A 23,069-nucleotide genomic window follows, 5' to 3' on the forward strand; every position below is an offset into this window, starting at 1 on the left:
AAGAACCGGTTATATATATAAACCTACCTGGAATTGATAATTTCACTCAAATAAATTCAATCGTCAACTTGAACCAGTTTGGAAATAAGGCTACAGTCAACGGCAATTAAAAACTCCACCTCCTGGGAAAGGCGGTCCAGTCTATAAGTTGTGTACTTACGTGGGTGAATTTCAGAGCAGAGAATCTCCGGCTTTAACCAGGTTTCAGTAAACACAATCACCTGGGGTGCAAACGAAAAACAAAAAGCCTCTAGTATTCTGATAGCAAAGTAGGAGGGATACTTCCCTCTGCACTGCAGTGAGACCTGTGGCAGATGTGAACTAAAAGTGTTTAAATTAAAAACTTTAAAATTGATTAAGCAGTTTTATAATCATAAAAATTATAAATAAACAAAAAATAATAATAAAATAATTGTTATTTTTTAACACATAATGTAACCCCCCCCCCCAATTAACAAAAATAAATTGTTTATTTATAGAATTACAGATGGTACTACATAATTTTATTTATTCCTTATTTTATACATAAAACGTAAAGAGAACTCTATAAATAGAATACATGACTAAGACAGCCTCAAGAACAGGCACATTCAACAATCTGCATATCACTCCAGGTGGAAATCTTCAGCTTGTCGCTATGATTCTCATCAATATGCAATATTTCGAGCATTTCCAGCTTGGAAGGAGCACAACACGGCCGTGGAGCTCGACTATGATCCTCCTGCCATATCAGACTCTGTAACAGAGCATGATGATGGGCAGGATTATGACGTGGCGGGCAACGTCCGTGACAATACCCCGCATCAAATACTTTTGGTTGCAAAATAAACTCGAAACCTTTTATATCCTTAAAGGCCACATCCAATTGATTGCGACAGCATCTTTGGTGCAGTTTGTAGCATGAATTGTTCCATTTAACTGATGATCCCCCCCAACGGGTGTTATGATGCACGTACTGATCATGACCGCTTTTATTGTGTGTCAGCGTTATGTGATGGACTTTGGAGTCCGATTGCAGGGCTCCATGGCCAATTATATTTAAAACTGGCATAAGATTAAAGCGTTCTTCGTCGTCTGAGGAGGCTTTTTGAGCCGCTGGGCCCGTGTCGCTAAGTACGCGGGCACCCAGAGTCTTACATCGATCACACTGAATTTCAATGCCCAAATTTGGATGGCCTTTGCTAAGCCAATCCCTTACCGCTCTCGTCACATCAAACTCCAGCCATTGAGTTCGAGTCTCCTCATAATCCACGTTGTCGAATTGGATTTTACGCGACGTCAGCAATCTTCTTCGATTTGAGGAAAGAAGTTGATATACTTTAAGGTTTATCTGACGGTTTTGTGGGATTCTCCTCCCCTGAGGTTTATCAAAATTACAATTCTTATCATTACTTTCTTTTCTAAATTGTTTACGATGGGAATTGTTTCCCTTTGCTAGAGAAGAGCTATAAAGTATCATTAACCTCACATTCGCCTCATCAATTTCATTATGATGGAATTTTTGTTCGTTTATATTTGACAATGGAAAATGCAGGAGAATATTAGACACGGGTTTTCTGGCGTCGAGTGATCTTCTGTGCCGCCATCGTTTGTGGCTTATGTCATTGAATCGGTTACTAACAATACTAAATAAGTGCAAGTCACTTGTAGAAGACACTACCATGTGGCTATTGAGAAAGTATTCGGAATTTTCGTTATTAGTTCTTAAACGATCTAGGTATTCTAGGTATTTGTTCGAGTACTCAACTTGGCTTATATTGACCTGTAAATATAAATGAGATATATCCAATTTTTATTTACATGATATGTATTCGTTAAAACATTTTCAGGGGTAGAGCTGTCAAACAATCGATATTTTTAATTCTATTTTGATAATTTAAAACCAAGGGGAATATTTTATCGATTCGATTTGATTTTATTGCCATAGAACCATAACAATGGTGAATGTTTATTTCGAACTATCGATAGTAACAACTGAAGTGTGACAGCTTTACTTTTTTTGAGAATAACTTACCAACACTTTGTGTGTTATATTCCTAGATTTTTCTTACCTTTGTCATATCTGGCATCTTCTTCATGCCAAGGCCCTTAAGAACTAAGCGCCTTAGTTTGATTTCATCAATTTTGGTTCGTTTTTTTTTCTTAACGTTTACAATATGTCTGGATTTTCTAATTTTAGCATTACTTCTATTATATACATTCGTAAACGGTCCTAAACTAATCAGACTATAATTATTTGAAGTAGCATTACGTTGCTGGTTTTGGCTTTTGGACAAATTTGTAATTTTGGTATTGATTTCTTTGTGTGGCTGAGTGTATCCGCTTAGGGGATCATCGCTGTCTTGCTGTCTATTTTCGATATTTCTATTTTGTCCGAAGATCTGCAAATAGTTAACTTTATGACTATATCTTTTGTAATTATTACTAATTGCATTTAAATTTGACATTTGGTCGGTCACATTTTGACCATTTATTTGCTGTGTAAGCAAATAGAATAAACAAAATATAAACCATAACTTAGCAGATTTTTTAAACAGAATGCTACTAAATTTTTTTGATATATGCCGATAAAAAACTGTTATTGCGGATATGAACGTTTGTTTTTTGTTCTTAATGTTTGTTATTAACATGTTTTTTCCTCATGGCCACTTCATTTCCATATGATTAATTTTTTTCAAAAGGTTTTGCAAATTATCCTGAATGACCCGAGTTTCTCCAAGCTGTTTTAAAATCGTTGAATTTCTTTTTAAGTCAAAGTAATTTAAGGGAAATACTTTCGATATAAAACGTGTAATATGTATAAATGCGATCACAATTTCACGGAAAGTTGTTCATACTTTCATCTCGCTCTAGCTTTCTCTTCTCCTATCGACATTCGAATCCACACGCGCATCTATTGTGAACGTGAACCTGTTTGGGCGTCGGTTCCAAAACGACTAAAATACATATACACCACAGAGAATCTGCTTACTTAAGAGCGGCAAACGCCACATAAACAACACCATCACACCCACACACGAACTTGATACACACATTCTGGATATTTGCTTACACAAACACAAGCGCAATCACAGCATGTTTGTTTGTATGTTTATGCGTTGAAAAACATGAATTGCTAAATACCTGAAATAAAAATAGTCGCACATAAATTCATGCATACATATTAACAAATATATACCTATTGTATTCTATATAATCCGATATTTATAGCAACCTCTGGATCGCTAAATGACTAAATAAATAGAAAGTGTACTTTGTATGGAACAGCTGTTTCCAGCAGCCGATGTTCTTACCCATTTGGTCATTTGGTTATTTAGACAATAATTTTTGTACGCAAAATTAAACAAATTCATTTTTTGTCTTATTGGCCTGTGTTGTTAATTTTAGTTCAGTTGACGTTAGGGATGTCGAAAATATATCAAAATATCAATATATCGATATTTTTTGCGAAAAAATAAATATTTTTATCGTGATATATATATTTTTTTAAATAATCATTTATCATCGATATTTTTTTGAGTTTTCTTTGATATTTTAAGCGGACACACTTACATTTTACCTATACTTATTATGTTTACAGTTTTACAGTTACAGTTTTACATTCCTAGCTTTACATTTTCTCTACATTTACCGATCGTTTCTATGGCAGATATATGATATAGTTGTCCGATATTCATAAAATTTATATAAAAATCCTGAAATATTATAAAATGGCCATATGTCAAAATGATCAAAAAATGTTGAAAAACAGTCAAGTCATAATTTTTTTTCTAAAAATATATCGAATATTTGTATGGCAGCTATATGATATAGTCGTCCGATCCGGCCCGTTCCGACATATGTAGCAGTGAGAGTATATAAAAGACTTTATGCAAAGTTTCATTCAGATAGCTTTTAAACTGAGAGATTAGTTTGCGTATAAACGGACAGACGGACAGATGGACAGCCGGACATGGCTAGATCGACTCGGCTGTTGATGCTGATCAAGAATATATATACTTTATAGGGTCGAAAACGTCTCCTTCACTGCGTTGCAAACTTCTGACTGAAATTATAACAAAAATGTTCGCTTTTTTATTATTATTCGAGCATGTTTTTGTTATCTTTTATATAAGATAAATTTTTGTTCTGATATGATGGTGGTTATTGCTTATGCAGCTTGAAATTTAAAAAAAAAATATAAATATAACAAAAATATCAAAAATTTGATATATCGATATTTTTTTCTGATATATCAAATATCATTTTAATATTTTGTTTCAATAATAAATATCATCGATACAATATTTGTAAATATTTCGACAACCCTAGTTGACGTGCCACATTTCATGTATTCTGGCCATAAATACAAATTCAGCCAACTTTCCTTTGTTTCTGAATACATAAAATGCCGTCAGCTGGATACAGCTGTTACCGTACAATATCGACTGAATGAATGAAAATCGTAATTACAGTGTAGCTACAAAGTTGGTATAAATTTATTTATACAAAATGTATATTAATTTGCGAATGAGAATTTTTTTAAGCTATAAATTCCGGATACGTACCGTGATACATAGCCGATATTTTCAGTAATTTACTTATTGTTATAGGTTGTTTATGCCAATGCACAGAATTAATGTGTTGAATGCATGAATTTGGCCTCGCATAAACACAGTTACAGTTTAGGAATACCCTAGCCCAATAAGTTTTATAATGAAAATGTAATTAATCAAACTTTTCAAATTTAGTAGAGCCCTAAAAAATAAATGCGCATTGAGCCTTTTCCTAAAAAGATTCTTAAAGAAAAGCTTCTAACTCTAAACAATACTTAGTTTTAGATCAATCAACATTCCGACTGAGCCCCAAAGCTAAATATAAAAATAATTAAATATAGTTTTTTATTGCATGGGTCGGAAAACCGCACCTTTTTATTTGTTTTTTTGTTTTCAATATTTTTAAACGCAAAATTATTAGATTATATTAAATTCACAATTAAAATTATTAACTTTTACAACAATAAAAATATTTGCAGTCGCGGCGAAGATACTTGTACAATTCTTTGCTTGGTTTTAATTATAAAAATTATAGAGAAATAAAAACTAATTCACTTGATTAATTAATTAAGCAAAAGTAATAACCATACATTCTTTCTATACTAAATATACTAAACTTTTATAAAATTCTTACTTTTACGTAAATGTATTTTGTTTTTCTTTTTTTTTCACATTTCTTTTGTCATAATATATATTACTATTTAAGTTTATTGTAAATTATGTAAAATTAAATATAATAAAATATTTACAGCTTAGAAATACTACTTGAAATACATAGAACGGTTTTAGATAATAGTGTCCAACTGACGAGCCTGATGTAAAATCTTTTTCTGATGTCCCACAAGGGTTATGCCCATATCCGATAACTGTTGGGCAGTTAAACGGGAAATCTAAGATGAAATAAAGTTTATATATATGAAATAAAATTTATATACCTATACTATAAAAATGTAGTTTAAAAATGTGTGTAACGAGCTATTTCGCAACGCACGTTCCAAATTGCATATTTTTGATAATGCTAGATGTGGTTAGATTTTCTTATTCTATCTTTTTTTTTAATTGTTAAAAATTAAAAACAAAATTTAGAATTAAATAAATAATAATTATATTAAAGTTAAACAAGAAAAGAAACTATTTTCGGCCTGCCGAAGTTTGTATACCCTGGCAGTTAGCAGTTGGTTGAATTAAAATAAAACTAACTAACTATATATATATTAATAATAATAATTTGGTTTCGGTAAAATTTAAAAAAAATCGAATGCCAACTTTTATTAACTAACTTATTACATATTTTATATATTTTTTATTTATTTTATATATTTCCATCTACCGATCGTTTCTATGGCAGCCACATGAAATATTCGTCCGATTTAATTTTATTTATTTAATTTATTTTTCAAAAAAAATGTTTCGATCGTTTCTATGGTAGCTATGTATATGATATAATCATCTTTGGCGCCCATTGCGACATATGCACCATACATAGTAGTGAGATTAGTTAGAAGATTAGTCATTCAGCTAGCTTTAAAACTGACTAGATTGCATAAAAACGGACAGACATGGTTAGATCGACTCGGCTGTTGATGCTGATTAAGAATATATATAAAAAAATATTATATATACTGCAAGGATATAACAAATAAAAAAGCAAGCATGTTAGTATAAATTTGTATATATATAGTGCTACAACCGCTATGTAAATTCCAATGTGTCTCACCTGTTGAGCATTGTTCAAGTTAGCCTCTTTGAAATGCTGGCAATATCTGGACATTTTTATGTGCTCCAGCCACAGGTCCGTGCTGATGAAGACATTCTGACCGCGCTGTTGCGCATCCAAAATGTGTGTATTATCCGATTCGGGAGAGTTTCTTGTGGTTAGCAGCGATTGCGGCTGCCTGGCCAAGTTGTCCAACGTTGAGACGATGCTTGCAAAGGTTGGACGATGCGTTCGCTGCTTTTGCCAGCAGTCTAACATTAATTGATAAAGCGCTTCGGGACAATCCATGGGTGCTGGCAGGCGATAGCCCTTCTCTATGCTTTTTATTACATCCTAAATATCATACATTTAAAATATCTACTAATGAAAGTGTCTCGAGTTATGTATTCATTACCTGATTTGACCAGTTCCAATAAGGACGTTCTCCGTAAGACATCACCTCCCATAAAACAACGCCATATGACCAGACATCTGAGGCAGAGGTAAACTTCCGAAAAGCAATTGCTTCCGGTGCCGTCCAACGTACAGGGATTTTGCCCCCCTTTACATAAAATAAAAATTCAAAAATATTAATATATTAAATATGTTATGGATTAAATATTAATACTTCAATTAAAAAATACATATGTATGGGCCCATAGTTAGAGATGTGAAAACATAGTTGTATATTATTATAGGGTCCTGTATTTTTTCGACTTTTTTCGGAATGATTAAGATATTAGGAATATAGTTTAAAAATTATGAATCGATCGAATCAAAAATGATTTAATTAAATTATAAACTTTGGATAACCAGAATATAATTTAGTACTCACCCTTGTTGTATATGCATCACTTGTATTTTCAATCTCTCGGGACAATCCAAAATCAGCAATTTTGCATATTAATTGCGCATTAACAAGTACATTTCGAGCTGCTAAATCTCTGTGCACATAATTCATATCACTCAGATAGGCCATCCCACTTGCAATGCCTCGCAGCATTACGATCAGTTGCAATGTTTGAAATTTTCCATCATTGACCCGCAAAAAAGTGTCCAGGCTACCATTCTCCATATATTCGGTGATTATCATGACGGGATTGGAGCGTGTCACCACGCCTTGCAGGTAAATGACATTTGGATGATCGAATTGGCCCATAATGGAGGCCTCCGTTAAGAAGTCACAGCGGGCCTTTTCCGAAGATCCTTGAAATAAAGACATATTTTAAAATTTACGAGGGTAGGCTGATAAAAAGTCGGCCTTACAAAGAAAATACGTTTTTTTTTAAATTTTTCTTTTTTATATTTCAACATAATCTCCTTTTAGACGTATGCACTTGGACCACCGATCCTCCAGTTTCCCAATACCTTCTATAAAATAGGAGTTGTCCAGGTCCTCAAAATAGGGGTTTGTTTCACAGACTACCAGTTCATTTTACTGAAATTTCTTACCCCCAAGCCATTTTTTTAAGTTTGGAAATAAATAATAGTCACAGGGTGCTAAATCTTGAGAATAGGGTGGATGGGATAGAATTTCGTAGTGCAATTCACACAATTTCGACATGGCGACAAAGCTCTTGTGAGCGGGAGCATTAACCTGGTGAAACAAAACTTTCTTCTTCGCCATGTGCGGCCTTTTATTTCTTCAGATCCAAATCAAATCGTCCCAAGAGATTGAAATAGTATTCTCCCGTAATTGTTCTGCCTTTTTCCAGATAATCCACAAGAATTACACCTCGGGAATCCCAGAAAACCGTTGCCATCACCTTATTGGCCGACAAACCGATTCTTGCCTTTTTCGGTGCCGTTTCTCCAGTTGAAATCCATTGCTTTGACTGTTCCTTACTCTCTGGTGTATGGTAATGAATCTAGGTTTCGTCAACAGTCACAAAACGACGAAAAAATTCGTTTTGGTTTGCGCAATCTGCAAGCGGTTGCGTGACAGCACGATATTCGATTTTATTCATATTGACGAAATGCAAAAGTGAATACGTTAAAAGTCTCGCCAAAATTACCTGTGTTGATAAAACCGCATGAAACTTTCACAGTAATCAGCTAATAGAAAACACTAATCGAATAAAATATTTATGAATTAAAAAACAATTTTTTTCTCTGTTAGGCCGACTATTTATCAGCCCACCCTCGTATAAAACAAAATACCTGAAATATGTTATTTTACATATGTACATATGTATATCGATATTGTATACTGATATTTGAGGTTAAAGCCGATTAGTACAGCAATATTTTAATGTCCCATTGTCATGGACCAACTCGTAATCAAACCTTTCGTAGTCTTCAGACTCTACTTTTAAATTAAGACCATAAAAGGCTTAGTTTTTTTTTTTAAACTGGTAACATAGGCTATCAAAATTAAAGAAAATCTCAAAACAAAGAACCGGAGATTTGATGCACTGTACTCAAAACCGACCTAATACTGTTTTCCCACACAGTGCATTTGTGAGGAGCGTTTGGGATTTTAAAAAAAAGTGAAACTCGTGTTCCCACACACCGTCAAAGCACATTCACCATCCGAACAGCTGATCGATCAGCTGTGGCTCATAAAAACGTAAACAAAGTTGGGAGTTGCAAATTTGAAATGGAGCATTTATAGGGTCTTCCCACACACCGTCAAAGCACATTCACCGTCCGTTGAACAAACGGTCCATAAGGTTTTGCCGTTCCGAATTTTCCCAAATGGACCGCCGTTAGAACACGTTAAAATCTAACCACGGTTTGTGTGGCGATAGTTTTTCGGTGCAACTCTGAAAATTTTACCATCACTACGAAAGTGTATACACACTTGGCGAGGAACAAATGAGATATGGAATTTAAAATGTGGCGCCAAAGCTACAAGCATGCCCAAAATAGTTATTGGCGTTTTTTCTGTATATTCTTGCCCCAATATGTCCCCAATTGTTACTATTTAATATAAACCGCCTGCCTCTATCTTATTTTAAAGATTTTGGATGCCTATACCACCTATAGACACTCTTCGGGGAATTTGCTCTTTGTTAGAGAAAAATCATTCGAAAAACTATCGCCTTACTAACGCCAAACAAACCGTGGTTAGATTTTAACGTGTTCTAACGGCGGTCCATTTGGGAAAATTTGGAACGGCAAAACCTTATGGACCGTTTGTTCAACGGACGGTGAATGTGCTTTGACGGACCTTCGGAAAAGTATATTCAACTTCTTGGTTCCAAAAAGCTGTCAGCCTGTGAAATCAAAAGCTTAATCATTATCTGAAAACTTTTCTACCTAAGCAAAAACCATAATTTTAAATAACCACTGACAATTCTATGAACACCAATTTTAAGTGTTTTTGTGTAAACGAACGAATAAAATATGTTTACATGTAACAGAAAATTTTGGTTTTGTCATTATTATATTACACAGGCCGACAAAATCTCAAAAAGCCGCAGAAACAAGAAACGGAATACTTTTATAAAGATTTTCGATACGATGAACTTGAATACGCCCTCCGAAAATTTCCTTTACGTCAGGTTTTTGACATTTTTTTCAAAACAATAAAGTAAATTACTGTACTTGCACTTCAAAATCAGTCTTTTAAATTTTGAATTATTTTTACGGATATTCAAGATATCACCTTTGAATTTATATCGTAATTTTTCCATATACATATATTGTCAAATTCTATGCAGAATTTAGAATTAAGAAACAAATGTATATATATATTTAAAAGACGAAATCTTGGAGATCAAATACAGTTATTACAAAGAGAGAGAAAAAAAAAAACAGTGCTTGAAGATGCTGTAACGATTGTTTGAAAAACATAAAAGGTATTAAAAAGTTACAGCACCTAAATTCTTTTTTATGTTCAAATATTTAAAAAAAATCTGACGTATAGGACATTTTCTTAGACCAGATTTGAGTTCAGCGTATAAAAACAGTCGGAAAAGTTCATAAAAAGCGGTCGACCTGTGTTACAGACTTTGCAAGAGGTTACCGCTTTTTTAAGTAGAAAAATTGCAAGTGTCTCAAATTGTTTTAAAATTAAGGTAGGATTTTTACTGCTATTCCATGAACACATTGGCTTACACAACGCATACGCTTACCTGGTTTTAGGGTCTTTATGGCTACATCAATGTCTTGAACAAAATTAGGTGGAATCTTCAAGCGACCTCGGCAAACGTCTCCAAATTCTCCGCCACCTTTAAATTTAAACGCAATTTTTTATATTACTATATAAAATGAATTTATAATAACATAAATACACACCGATAATAGCTTCGATAGTTATGTAGTTGGCATCGATTTCCCTGGCAAATTCTCGTATTGCCTGATTTGGATCTTCGTATGTGTGCGGGTCTATGTAGCATCTGCTATTACCAAAGAGGGGCGTTGTCACTAAAACACAAGTTTAACATTAAGCATTAAAAGAGAGCAAGAGATGCAACAGATCGCTATATATCTTTTAAATTGTATTAGTATATTATATAAATATATTTCTCAGAAATCTTACGTTAACAATAACAAATTATAAATAAAATCTTCTAGGAAACTAACTGGTAAGACGAAGGTTTTAAACCCTTGATGTTGAATTGAATCGTTCTTAAGGCAGATAGATGATATAGTCGTTCGCATTTAATAAAATTAAAGAAAACATTTCTGAAGGGCATATATGCGACATAATAAAGTGTATGTATTATTATTTAGTTTTAATTTTTTAATCGAGAATATGACATGATTGACTTCTTCACTGCCTTGCTAATGTCCTTACTTTCGAAGAGAAAAAATAAAACAAAACAAAAATTGTTTATTGAATCGTAAATTGAACACATAAGTGTCAATATATTTTGGAATTAAAAAACTCCCATGAAACATGCAAAAATTCATTTCAACAACAAAATTCTTAAACAGATTATAGTAAGTATTGTACACACAAAAATATATATAAAAAGGTAAGCAATAGGTTATACCGTTTAAGTGAAGGGTTTTGACAATTGGAGTAGTATCCATAGAATTAACTAAAAATAAAGAAAAGGAATAATATATAGTTTATATATCAAAACACACAAAATTGTATATGGATTTGTTCTGAAAATTAAATAAGGTTAAATTCGGGGTAAGCAGGCATGGAACTTTATTTTAAAAAATTTTAAGAAAATTTAAACCCAAACAAAGCAATTTTTATAAGTGCTATTAGCGATCGATGTTAACTATTATTAAATACATTCTGTGTTCCAGTATTTAAATTTAATGTATCAGGGCAGTGTATTTCTTTGTGTTTACACTTACCTTCATTGCTGGCATAATCCATCGGCAAAGGCAAATGATTCGTAGACTTCTTATCAAGTTCATCCTGATGCTTTGAACGCATAAAATACACAGTAGCCACAATAAATATAACCAGAAATAGTACCCCAGAGACAATGGCACCGGCAATGAATCTTATTTGCACTGAGTCGTCATAAACTATGGAATTGGATAATATAAAATTGAAATAAAATTAGAAAACTTACATAGGAAAGATGTGTGATCCGGTTATCATAAATAAATATAAATATATAATATATAAATATATAAGTATATAAATATATAAATATATAAATATATAAATATATAAATATATAAATATATAAATATATAAATATATAAATATATAAATATATAAATATATAAATATATAAATATATAAATATATAAATATATAAATATATAAATATATAAATATATAAATATATAAATATATAAATATATAAATATATAAATATATAAATATATAAATATATAAATATATAAATATATAAATATATAAATATATAAATATATAAATATATAAATATATAAATATATAAATATACTTAATTGTTAAGATTATTTACCTGAACTAACGGCTTGTAGAGTTTGGGCATAGATCATATTACTATAAGAACCGAAACCATTTAACGTTTTACAACGAACTTGAAAGCCATATTCGGTATTTTCCACAAGTCCTTCAATGTGAGCCTTTGTGTCCTTAGTGTTCAAAGCCGTTTTGTTAATCAAATCAAGTTCAAGTTTCGGAAACCAACGAACTTCGTAGAACTCAAGTGGATTATCAATTTGAGTGGGTTTATCCCACTCAAGATCCGCATCCTTGCTGGTGATGGACAAGACACGCAAATTAAAGACTGTCGACAGTAATACTGATTCTGTTGTAAATACAATTTCAGCATATTGTGTCTTAATTTCATTCAAATCCAATGGAGGAATGTTCTGCGTCGTCGAAAAATTGTTAAATACATAATCATTCGATATATCAGACGTTTCATTGGAGTGCAGTGGCTCAGTGACAAGTGTCACGCTGTTTGTGGCATGAATCTGGACAGTATAGGTTGTGACTGGTTCTAGATTAGTTATCGTAATTTTTGTTTCGTTAAACGTATCCGTTGCGGGATTGTACATAACGTTAGAGCCACACGTACTACATCGTATTTTATACACTATATCACTGCGATACTTTTGGGCCTTCGTAGGTTCTCCCAAGTAAGATTCGTTCTTGTTGGCGTTGATAGCACTCCAGGCTAGTATGGCACTTGTTTGATCCACAAAAAGCAATGTAAGATTGGTTGGAGCTGCCGGTGGACTGTAACAAGGCATGTGTCGGCCATCGCGCGGATGTCTGTAGTATCCTGTGATACATTCACAATATGCTGACCCTGCCTTTAAAGCCTTCGAATTCGGTGGACATGCAGTACATTTTTGCACTTCCGAAGATTTGAATGTACCAAGGGGACATTCTGAAATTATATTCAAAGAAGATAATTTGTTTAAAATAAATCCAGAAAATAAAGAATCTTTATATGAAATCGGACGACTATATCATATAGCTGCCATAGAAACGATCTGTAGATGTAGAGAAAATGTATAGCTGGGAATGTAAAACTGTAACTGTCAAGCTGTAAACCTAAAGTATAGGAAAAATGTTATGAAACTCTGTTTTGTGTGTGTTTTCAGCATTTTTTGTATGCTATGTATAAATTTACAACTTTTATATACAGGCCTGTTCTAGTTTTCACTCGGAAGTGAATTTGATGACATTTGCGGATTTCCCTTTAACATAAGCGAATTTCCCTTGTTGATGTAGGGACCATTTGTAAAATTTTCCTTATTGCCTTTTATTCCCAAGGAATGTCAGCTGGCCGTATAGACAAACGCGTTTATTTTGCCTGAGTTTTGTCAATAAGGGGCTAATAAGATTTTGGCTCGCTCTACCGTACAACCTAAGTACGTTTATGGGTTACATTCATTACATAAAATTAAAGGTACAAGCATTCTTGGCCGTAAAATGTTAATTTAAAATTTCAATCATCTGTTTTCGGCGCAGTACTGAAAATGTTCGATAAGAAGTATTGGAAAACTTATGCGGATGTCAGCTGTTTTGCCCGTCCCAATTCACCCTTTGTGTAGCTTCTGGCAATATCAGTTTTTCCATAAATAAGATGAAAATCTTATCCTGCGCTTGATTTGTATGCTTCCCCCCAATAGAAACTGTTAATTAAATAAACTTTTGAGCGTTATTTTCACTTACATGGTTGAAATTTAAATTGCGTGCGCTAGTCATCTGTTCTTAGGCAGTGTTGTGAAATTTCTTACAGATTGTGTTGTAAATGCAGCTCATAAAAGATGTGCAGAGGTACGGAAAAAAATACCCTTCACATCACGCACAGTTAGTACAATAATTTTAAAAAAATATTTTGAACAAAAACTATTTCTTTAGCATTGGTTAATAATAGTTATTATAATATTAGAACAATTAGTACAACGATTGTTTAAAATTAACATGAAACATATTTAATCGCTTCTATTTTTGTATGCTGATAACCCTTATAGGATCTTCCCACACACCGTCAAAGCGCATCCACCGTCCGTTGAACAAACGGTCCATAAGGTTTTGTCGTTCCAAATTTTCCCAAATGGACCGGCATCAAAGCGCATCTAAATCTAACGAACGTTTGTTAGGCGATAGTTTTTCGGTGCAACTCTGATTTCTTCTTCTTAACAGTGAAAATTTGACCAACACTACGAAAGTGTACTTGGCGAGGAACAAATGAAATATGGAATTTAAAATGTGGCGCCAAAGCTACAAGCATGCCCAAAATAGTTGTTGACTTTTTTTTTTTGTATATTCTTGCCCCAAATTGTCCCCAATTGCTACTATTTAAGGGGGGACATCTGAGTAACTTTTTTTAAAAATCGAAAATTTTTTTTTTGCTTAAAAAATACTTTAGGGTCTTAAAAATAACATATCAAAAGATAGAGTCCGGCCAAAGTTTCTAAGTGTCGAAATTTTCAATTCTGCGGCGATGCCTCACATGTAATCATATACGATTTTAAAACTTTAAACGCGTTTTTCTCAAAACCACTTTTTTTGAGTTGGCCGAAAACATAACTCGAACAAATCTTAACCGATCGATCTGAAATTTTGACAGTATATCCAAAATACCTATGGCTATCGACGTAGGATTTTTTTTTTTGCTTACTTTTTTTTTTATCAACAATTTTGTGACGTTTTTTTTCATGAAAATTGAACATTTTATTTAATCACTCACCATTTTGCAAAAAAACAAAATATCGAAAAAATCCTACGTACGTCGATAGCGGTTGAGATATAGAAACTAACTAAATTTGATTTTTTGTTCTAGATCAAAAACTAAGGACGTTAGGTTTTCGGCCATGGACCCCTTTCAAAAAAATAGGGCCTACGAAGACATGATGCACAGCCGCCATTTTGTTTTCGATTTATTAACAAATTTATTTTGTAGTTCACATCTAACATTATCAAACCTACTTTAAAATTTTTCGATTGGCTTTTTCATTTGGCCAAAAAAAATTCTAGAAAATGGGCTTTTTTTTCCAGTTACTCAGATGTCCCCCCTTAATATAAAACGCCTACTTCTTCTTTAAGTATAGATTTGGGAAGCCTATACTACCTATTCAACATCCGAACAGCTGATCGATCAGCTGTGGCTCATGAAAACGTAAACAAAGGCTGTCGAATTGGCAGTTGCAAATTTGAAATGGAGCATTTACCAACTATTTTGGCTGTTGTACAACAGCATCAGAATTTATCCGCACTAAATTTAAATGAATTAAATGACAAGGAATTTTAGTTTTTCTAATGATTTTTCTCTAACAAAGAGCAAATTCCCCGAAGAGTGTCTATAGGTGGTATAGGCATCCAAAATCTTTAAAATAAGGTAGAGGTAGGCGGTTTATATTAAATAGTAACAATTGGGGACATATAGGGGCAAGAATATACAGAAAAAACGCCAAGAACTATTTTGGGCATGCTTGTAGCTTTGGCGCCACGTTTTAAATTCCATATCTCATTTGTTCCTCGCCAATTTGTTTACATTTTCGTGGTGAATGGTCAAATTAAGAAGAAGAATCAGAGTTGCACCGAAAAACTATCGCCAAACAAACCGTGGTTAGATTTTAATGTTGAACTAACGCCACTCCATTTGGGAAAATTCGGAACGGCAAAACCTTACGGACCGTTTGTTCAACGGATGTTGAATGTGCTTTAATGTTGTGTGGGAAGACTCTATAATTCATTTTAAGTTAGTGCGGATAAAATTTGACGTAATCCTCGATTTTGCTGTTGTACAACAGCCAAAATAGTTGGTAAACGCTCTATTTCAAATTTGCAACAGCCAATTCGACAGCCTTTGTTTACGTTTTCATGAGCCACAGCTGATCGATCAGCTGTTCGGATGCAGATGCACTTTGATGCTGCTCTGTGGGAACACGAGTTTCGCATCTGCGAAAAATCCCAACCGTTCCTCACAGATGCGATGTGTGGGAAGACCGTATTAAGGGGGGATATATATGTAAGCGGTCAAAATTTTGCCATTTTTCGTGATTTTTTTTTTTTTGCTTATCCCCCCTTAAATGGTCCCTCTCAAATACAACACAGTGGTGGCGGATTAGCAATAATGTTTAAGGTTAGAATCGAACCGATTTTAAGGTGCACCCACAAAATAAATATTTTTAAATCAAGTATGTTAGCATTAGCTAATTCAATTATGCAATAATGTTCTCAAAACCTTAAGGAATAAAATACAATAACATTTGTAAATAAAATAAAATAATTAATTTCTGATTTTGCGGATTTGAATCCGCCGGCCCAATGGCACACGCTAGGTTTCCGAACGTTTCGCCTGCAAATTAACAGACTTAACAGAGCGAAATACGAATCCGTTAGGATTTTATCGGAAGTGAACACTAGAACAGGTCAGGGAAATCCGAATCCGAATAAATTTTGCGGAAGTGGAAACTAGAACAGGCCTGATATATTTTTATACCCTTGCAGGGTATTATAATTTCAGTCAGAAGTTTGCAACGCAGTGAAGGAGACGTTTCCGACCCTATAAAGTATATATATTCTTGATCAGCATCAACAGCCGAGTCGATCTAGCCATGTCCGTCTGTCCGTCTGTCCGTCTGTCCGTTTCTACGCAAACTAGTCCCTCAGTTTTAAAGCTATCTCAATGAAACTTTGCATATAGTCTTCTATATGCTCTCACTGCTATATATGTCGGAACTGGCCGGATCGGACGACTATATCATATAGCTGCCATACAAATGTTCGATATATTTTTAGAAACAAAATTATAACTTTGCTGTTTTTCAACATTTTTGCACCATTTTTTAGATATGGCCATTTTATATTATTTCGGAATTTTGGTAAAAATTTTATGAAAATCGGACGACTATATCATATAGCTGCCATAGGAACGATCGGGAAATTAATAGAAAAAAAATTATAGATTCGTTGTTTTTCAACGTATTTTCATCTACTTCGGGATATAAGCTTATTTTATTATTCTAGAATTTTGGTATAAATTTCAAAATAATCGAACAACTTTATCATATAGCTGCCATATAAACGATCGGTAGATGTAGGGAAAATGTAAAGCTGGAAATGCAAAACTGTAACTGTCAAACTGTAAACATAATAAGTATAGGTAAAATGTCATGAAATAAGATCTGCAAGGGTATACAAACTTCGGCGTGCCGAAGTTAGCTTCCTTTCTTGTTTTTCTAAATATTTTACCAAAATGGCTTGATTATTAAAGATCTAAAAGCAATCTGCAAGTGTATACAGACTTCGGCGTGTTAGCTTCCTGTTCTTGTATATATGTATATACATTTATATATATTCAGGTTATTCCCAAACCTAACCTAAATGACTAAAAACATTTGTAATTGAGAACAGCTTATACGATATTTTCAGTCATTTTGCGACTCCGAGATCGCTGACTGAAAAGCCAGGGTGGCTAAAGAGTTCAACGTTGGCTAAGTATCACGATACATCGCCGATATTTGCTGTAATTAAGTCCTTCAGACGTCAATGGTATACCCAGATTGTGAAAATCGGCACATACAGAAACGCACGCCATTTCAGACAATATTCCATCTTAAATACCAATCTAAAGTTATCGTCGACCTGTGGTTTTAATTGCAGATTCCATAATCGTATTTTATTCTAAAATAGTTTCTGTTTTTGCGGAAATAACCAATGGTTAGGCAAATCACAGCGTTAACAGGGGAAAATTTAAATCCCTGAGGATTTTTCGGAAGTGTCATATAGAAAATTCCAAGGAAATAACTTCCGTACTAATTTTCTGAACTGTATCTGGAACCGAGCTGTACATTTGGAACTAATTATACGTGTAAAGTAAGAGAAAAAACATGAATACTCACCTGTACAAGTTTTATTCAAATTATTCGGTTCAAAGCCAACTTTACAGCGACAACCGCCCGTAAGTATGGTCCATTTGCCATCACCTTTGCACAGGTAAGTTGGTGGCTCATAGGGCTCAGCATTTTTCACACAAGTTCCGTTCTGCTTTTCAATTATCGTTATTTCTCTGCCCGTTGGGGTTTCATTGAAATGCGCAAAATTCTCGGTGACAGCGGGACAGGTGATATAGTAAACTTTCACTGCGAGAACACTAATGCAGGCGCCCTGGTCGCGAAACGCGAAATACACTCCCTTCTTATTTACAGCTATGCTCTTGACCTCCGTGTTGATGTCGACATCAGAGTTCTGATTGAAACGACCTTCTCCGGCCGCAATCCGGGCAATTAGTCGGTAACTATCAGTTTGCCAAGGCGGAGGCTCTCTGGTGGCCGCATCAAACTCGTAGAAAAGTAAACTGAATGTTTCCTTACATGACAAAGCATTTCCTATAAAAAAAGGGTAATTTCAATTCTAAATTAGTCATTTTGCGTATTCATTTAAATTAAATTAAAACAAATATAGCGTTTGTTCGAAATCGGGTTCTAATATTTCGAAATTTGTCTCAGGATACGCTAAATTCTTTCAAATTTTATTATTTGGGGGGTGGGGTGTAAGGTTAATTCGGTATGTCCAAGTTTTACATCGATCATAGCAAAATTCATAAAAAAAAACTTAGGTCGTTTGGTGTTCAATGTATGAGAATTACAAAGTTTAAAGCGCTCTTCTGAAAAATGCCATTTTGAAAATCTGCTGGACCAATCGGTTTTGTACTCACGTCGAGTTCTTTTTAATGTTCAAATTTATTATATTTTTTTTTAAACAAATTAACTAATTTTTTTACTCAAAAATCGGGGTTTCGACTTCCAATTTTGATACAAAATCGAGAACAATTTTTAAAATAAAAACGCTACGTGAGTACCTCGAGACACTTAGCCTTTAACAAATGTATTATAGTTTTTTTGAATCGGGTGACTTTGTGGACAGTTAGGATGTACACCGCAAACCAATTTTTTTTCGAGGCGACTCGAGAGATTCCCTAGAACTTCTATACCTCTAAATATTTTTCAATACTACATTTAATACAAAAATGTTTAAGTGTTTTTTTATTTTATGGTATTTAATTTAAGGATCCATTCTGGTTAGTTAAGCCTAGTACTCTGACGAGAAAAAACCGCTGTATAAATTTAGACAGCGGCCAAACTCCATATAAAAAAAACGGTGTCGAAAAAAAAGAAGAAGAACTTTTAGACACGTCGTTTTTTTTACTCTGACGAAAAGGGGAAGGGGAAGCCCATAATATGGAATTTAACCCACAAAGGACATTTTAATGCCATATTTATTAATATTTTTAATATTTTTTTTGAATATTTGTTTACAAACAGCTGTCCATTGTGACCAAGGAAAATCCTTAAACGCCATAAAAAGTACATTTTCATGGAATTTCCTTAATTTTTTTGGTCACACTAGCTCGGTAGCGAAATAAACAGCGATTCCGCTGTCTAATTTAGACAGCGGGTTTTTCTCGTCAGAGTACTAGGCTTTAAATAAAAATCTAATTTTTTTTTTGCATTTTTTCTATAGTTACAAGTGTCTAGAATATCATTCTAAAACGGCAAATCGAAATACGTAATAGTTTAAAAGTTATGAGCCTCCGAGCCGGCCGACTTAAAGGAGGTACAGAGCAAACATAAAACTTTAAACGCGTTTTCTGCAAAACTACATTTTTCGGGCTGGCGACCGTAATATCTCAGTCAATTATTAACGAATCTTAATGTTTTTTTTTTAAATACGCGTAATGAAGCTGTCAATGGAATAGACTAGAATTATATTGGATTTTTAATCAACAAAAAAGTGAAGAAAATTTGCACGAAAACGAAAAAAAAAATTTTGAATCGCCGCCATTTTTTTATTTTTTATTAAATTTTTATAATTCTAGTCTATTCCATAACCACATTCATACTAAAGAAGAAAATCTTTGAATTATTTGTTTTAGGCGATTTTTACGTCCTGCAGGACGGTCGCCAAAGGGGTTCCTTTTTTGGGCATGGGCTTACGTCGCCCTGTGTCATGCTTCAAGACATGCTCTAAAATTTTTGAAATTTTTGCTAAATCATCTCTAAACCATGAGAAATATATGTGAAAAGTTTGAACTTTCTGTCTTTCCTTTGTCCACAAAAAATTCCTAAAGATTGCCCATTTTTTGGCACAACTAACTAGAATGGACCCTTAATAAACTAACTTTGGCCGCACAAATAAATTTCTGAAAAGTGGGACGTTTTGCACAGAATTAACCTTAATAAAATCGTTTTAAAGAACTTCTGAGACTTCTGCACTTTACGATAATTTCAAAATATTGATTTTCTCTTGATATGAGGATACTGGGGATATACCCCGTTTTTATATAGCTGTCTTATTGCTTACCTGGAAATAATGAACAATCTCGTATGGTGAATTGTATTTCAATATATAGTCTGTTTGCTGGTCCACGATCAATAAAGGGCGACCACAGCCAGTTGTTGACATTGTGATAGGCTACATCGCAAACCACATAGCTTCGCCAGTTAATGCCCTTTACGAAGTCTGTAAATGATTCTTCAACCCACTGAAAGTCCAAAATCAAAAACCAATTAACAATCGTTCGCTCGAAAACTAAAATGTTCGTATTCGTATATAAGATTATTTTAGAGTAATAAACATTTGGTAAAAAAAAAATCTAAATTCAAGTGATTATCAATGGACACGAAAAGGATGTGGCTCGTAAGGTCGGCCAATTGCGTATCCAGCAACGCCAACATTTTAAGCAACTAATGCATTTAAATAGAATATAAATAATATGTAATTACCCCTGGCGTCTGGGCTTGAGGACCATAGGGATACCTTGTCCATTCCAAAGTTGCTTCTCTAGTCGTATCCAAAAGAACAACTGCCAAACATAAAATTTTTATTACAAGCGATCTTAATAATATTGCATTTTACGTACCTTGATCGGCATGGGTCAGTTGGAAGTTAAACATAAATAAAATAAGCCAACCTACTCCTAATATCATTCTTAGAACAGTTCTGTCGTGGCCTCGTGCTGGAATAAATCTTCTAGCATCCGCAGACAGCATTATGCTAATGATTTGATTTTGAAAAAGGGAAGTCGGACGATTTCTTTTGGAAGTTAAATGCTTATTTGATGATTTATGGCATTCCATTTTATGTTTGTTTTTTTTTTCTAACGTATTCCAAAGAGGCCTTTTATAGACTGGAACTGCCAGTAATGGCTTCCAGTATGTAGTTTTATTTGTATTTTGTTAATTTGGATGACCTTTGAAGATTATGCCAATTTTTGCTTAATATTGACAGCATCTCGCAAAACTTTTCAACACTAAAAATAACAAGGGGAAAAATGTTTAAATAAAAAAATGTTAGTTGAAGCATTCAATAATTTAGTCTTTTGCATATGAATTTATATAATTACATTAATTATTACTAGAACAGGGTGGTACATCTTTCACTTTCTTGTCCTTTCTTGTAGTTAATATGAAACCGTGTGCATTATTTAAATACCAGCCATTTACAATCTAATTATTTTGCTGTGTAAGAATTGTTTTAATTTATCGATTATTATTATTCTTGGATTTATTTGTCCTGCAATCACATTGCATATATACATGAAAATGCATACATACATATGTACATGTTTATTATAACGCTACAGGATGCTATATGATTGATTTTCGTAAATTGTTTATTCTGTTAAAGGTTTATTAGGATTGTTGTTCTTTACTTATTTAATGAACTTGCGAGTTCCACATTAATTAGTTTAGTTTTGAAAGGATTGTATTTGTTTATAATTGTATTTCAAACACCGTTTAGTTTATGTATACATACATCCATATGTATATGCATACATCTGTATACGGTATACACACTTTTTTCAGAGAATCTCCATCTCCGCTCTTGAAATTAAAGTACTTCGGTTAGACGTTTTTGATTAACATTTATGTTCTTTATAAAATAAAGTAGTAGTAAGTAAATAGTAGCTTAGTAGCAAAAATGCGACTGATTTTGTTTGCATATTTATTGATGCGTCCTTTTTAAAAGTAAATGCACAATACACTTCCTGATCGGAGTATGATATGAGACGCGTACACGGACTCCGTGTCACGAAGTAAAACACTTGCTATCGATAACAAATTTAGTAGAAAATAACATCGGTTTCAAACAAAGGAGTTCAGTACCAGATTTAAAAGGGAAATAGACACTGATTGAATTTTATACGATTTAGAAATACACAAATAGCTATACCTTAGAAATTTACATTTTTCTTTTAAATGGCTGAACGCAGCCATTCAGTCGTCAAGGACAATATATAATTAATTCAGCTTGAAACGAAATAAATTTAAAAAAAGATGCGCGCTCAAAAAATAGAATGGAAGTAAGATTGATAGATCTATTTTTTTTTTTTAAGTTGTTACTATTGTACCAATACTTGATACTAAAGCCTAGTACTCTGACGAGAAAATCCGCTGTCTAAATTAGACAGCGGAATCGCTGTTTATTTCGCTACCGAGCTAGTGTGACCAAAAAAAATTAAGGAAAATCCTGAAATGCCATGAAAATGTACTTTTTATGGCGTTTAAGGATTTTCTTTGGTCACACTGGACAGCTGTTTGTAAACAAATATTCAAAAAAATATTAAATATATTAATAAATATGGCATTAAAATGTCCTTTGTGGGTTAAATTCCATATTATGGGCTTCCCCTTGACAGCCCCTATCAATGCCACCTTTTTCCTTCAACTTTCCCTCCATTAGGGGTGTCTAAATAAATCAAATGAAATATTTAGACAGCGCGATATCAGCTGTTCACTATCTTGATCTGGCAGCGCCATTCAATTTTCGCAGGCTTCATTTTCGTCGTCAGAGTACCGGAAAAATCGACGTGGCTAAAAGTTCTTCTTCTTCTTTTTTCGACACCATTTTTTTTATATGGTGTTTGGCCGCTGTCTAAATTTATACAGCGGATTTTTCTCGTCAGAGTACTAGGCTTTACAATGATATTTTACTCGACTCGACTGGTCATAATGATCAAGAA

General features: G+C 33.5%; 1 protein-coding gene across 7 annotated transcripts; it reads right to left on the reverse strand.

Moving 5' to 3' along the window:
* Positions 1–481: 481 nt before the first annotated feature.
* Positions 482–22,109, reverse strand: LOC108082654 (Eph receptor tyrosine kinase). Of its 7 annotated transcripts, XM_070287597.1 has the most exons (16): positions 21,863–22,109; positions 20,967–21,356; positions 20,830–20,909; positions 20,408–20,588; positions 17,947–18,432; positions 12,081–12,977; positions 11,494–11,670; positions 11,175–11,222; positions 10,474–10,602; positions 10,311–10,406; positions 7,067–7,437; positions 6,647–6,793; positions 6,253–6,585; positions 2,052–2,381; positions 1,748–1,762; positions 1,497–1,667 (listed from the first exon to the last, which is right to left on the reverse strand). In XM_070287597.1, exons 2-16 carry the CDS (start codon positions 21,181–21,183, stop codon positions 1,641–1,643), a joined length of 3,534 nt encoding a protein of 1,177 aa, XP_070143698.1. In that variant the 5' UTR covers positions 21,184–21,356; positions 21,863–22,109; the 3' UTR covers positions 1,497–1,640. The 7 variants fall into 7 exon arrangements, with proteins under 7 accessions (XP_070143696.1, XP_070143693.1, XP_070143694.1 ...); XM_070287595.1 differs by having other exon boundaries at positions 482–1,762; positions 21,904–22,107; XM_070287592.1 differs by having other exon boundaries at positions 482–1,762; positions 21,863–22,107.
* Positions 22,110–23,069: the final 960 nt, after the last annotated feature.

The sequence above is a fragment of the Drosophila kikkawai genome, chromosome 4, assembly GCF_030179895.1.
Source record: "Drosophila kikkawai strain 14028-0561.14 chromosome 4, DkikHiC1v2, whole genome shotgun sequence".
Classification (NCBI taxonomy): domain Eukaryota; kingdom Metazoa; phylum Arthropoda; class Insecta; order Diptera; family Drosophilidae; genus Drosophila; species Drosophila kikkawai.

Bases quoted from the DNA above. Each gene is read 5' to 3' on its own strand.
- LOC108082654 (XM_070287595.1), bottom strand. From the start codon at position 21,183: ATGGAATGCCATAAATCATCAAATAAGCATTTAACTTCCAAAAGAAAT. The intron at 20,910-20,966 runs GTACGTAAAATG...TATGTTTGGCAG, and splicing joins ACTGACCCATGCCGATCAAG to TTGTTCTTTTGGATACGACT. The intron at 12,978-17,946 runs GTGAGTATTCAT...ATATAATTTCAG, and splicing joins TTTGAATAAAACTTGTACAG to AATGTCCCCTTGGTACATTC.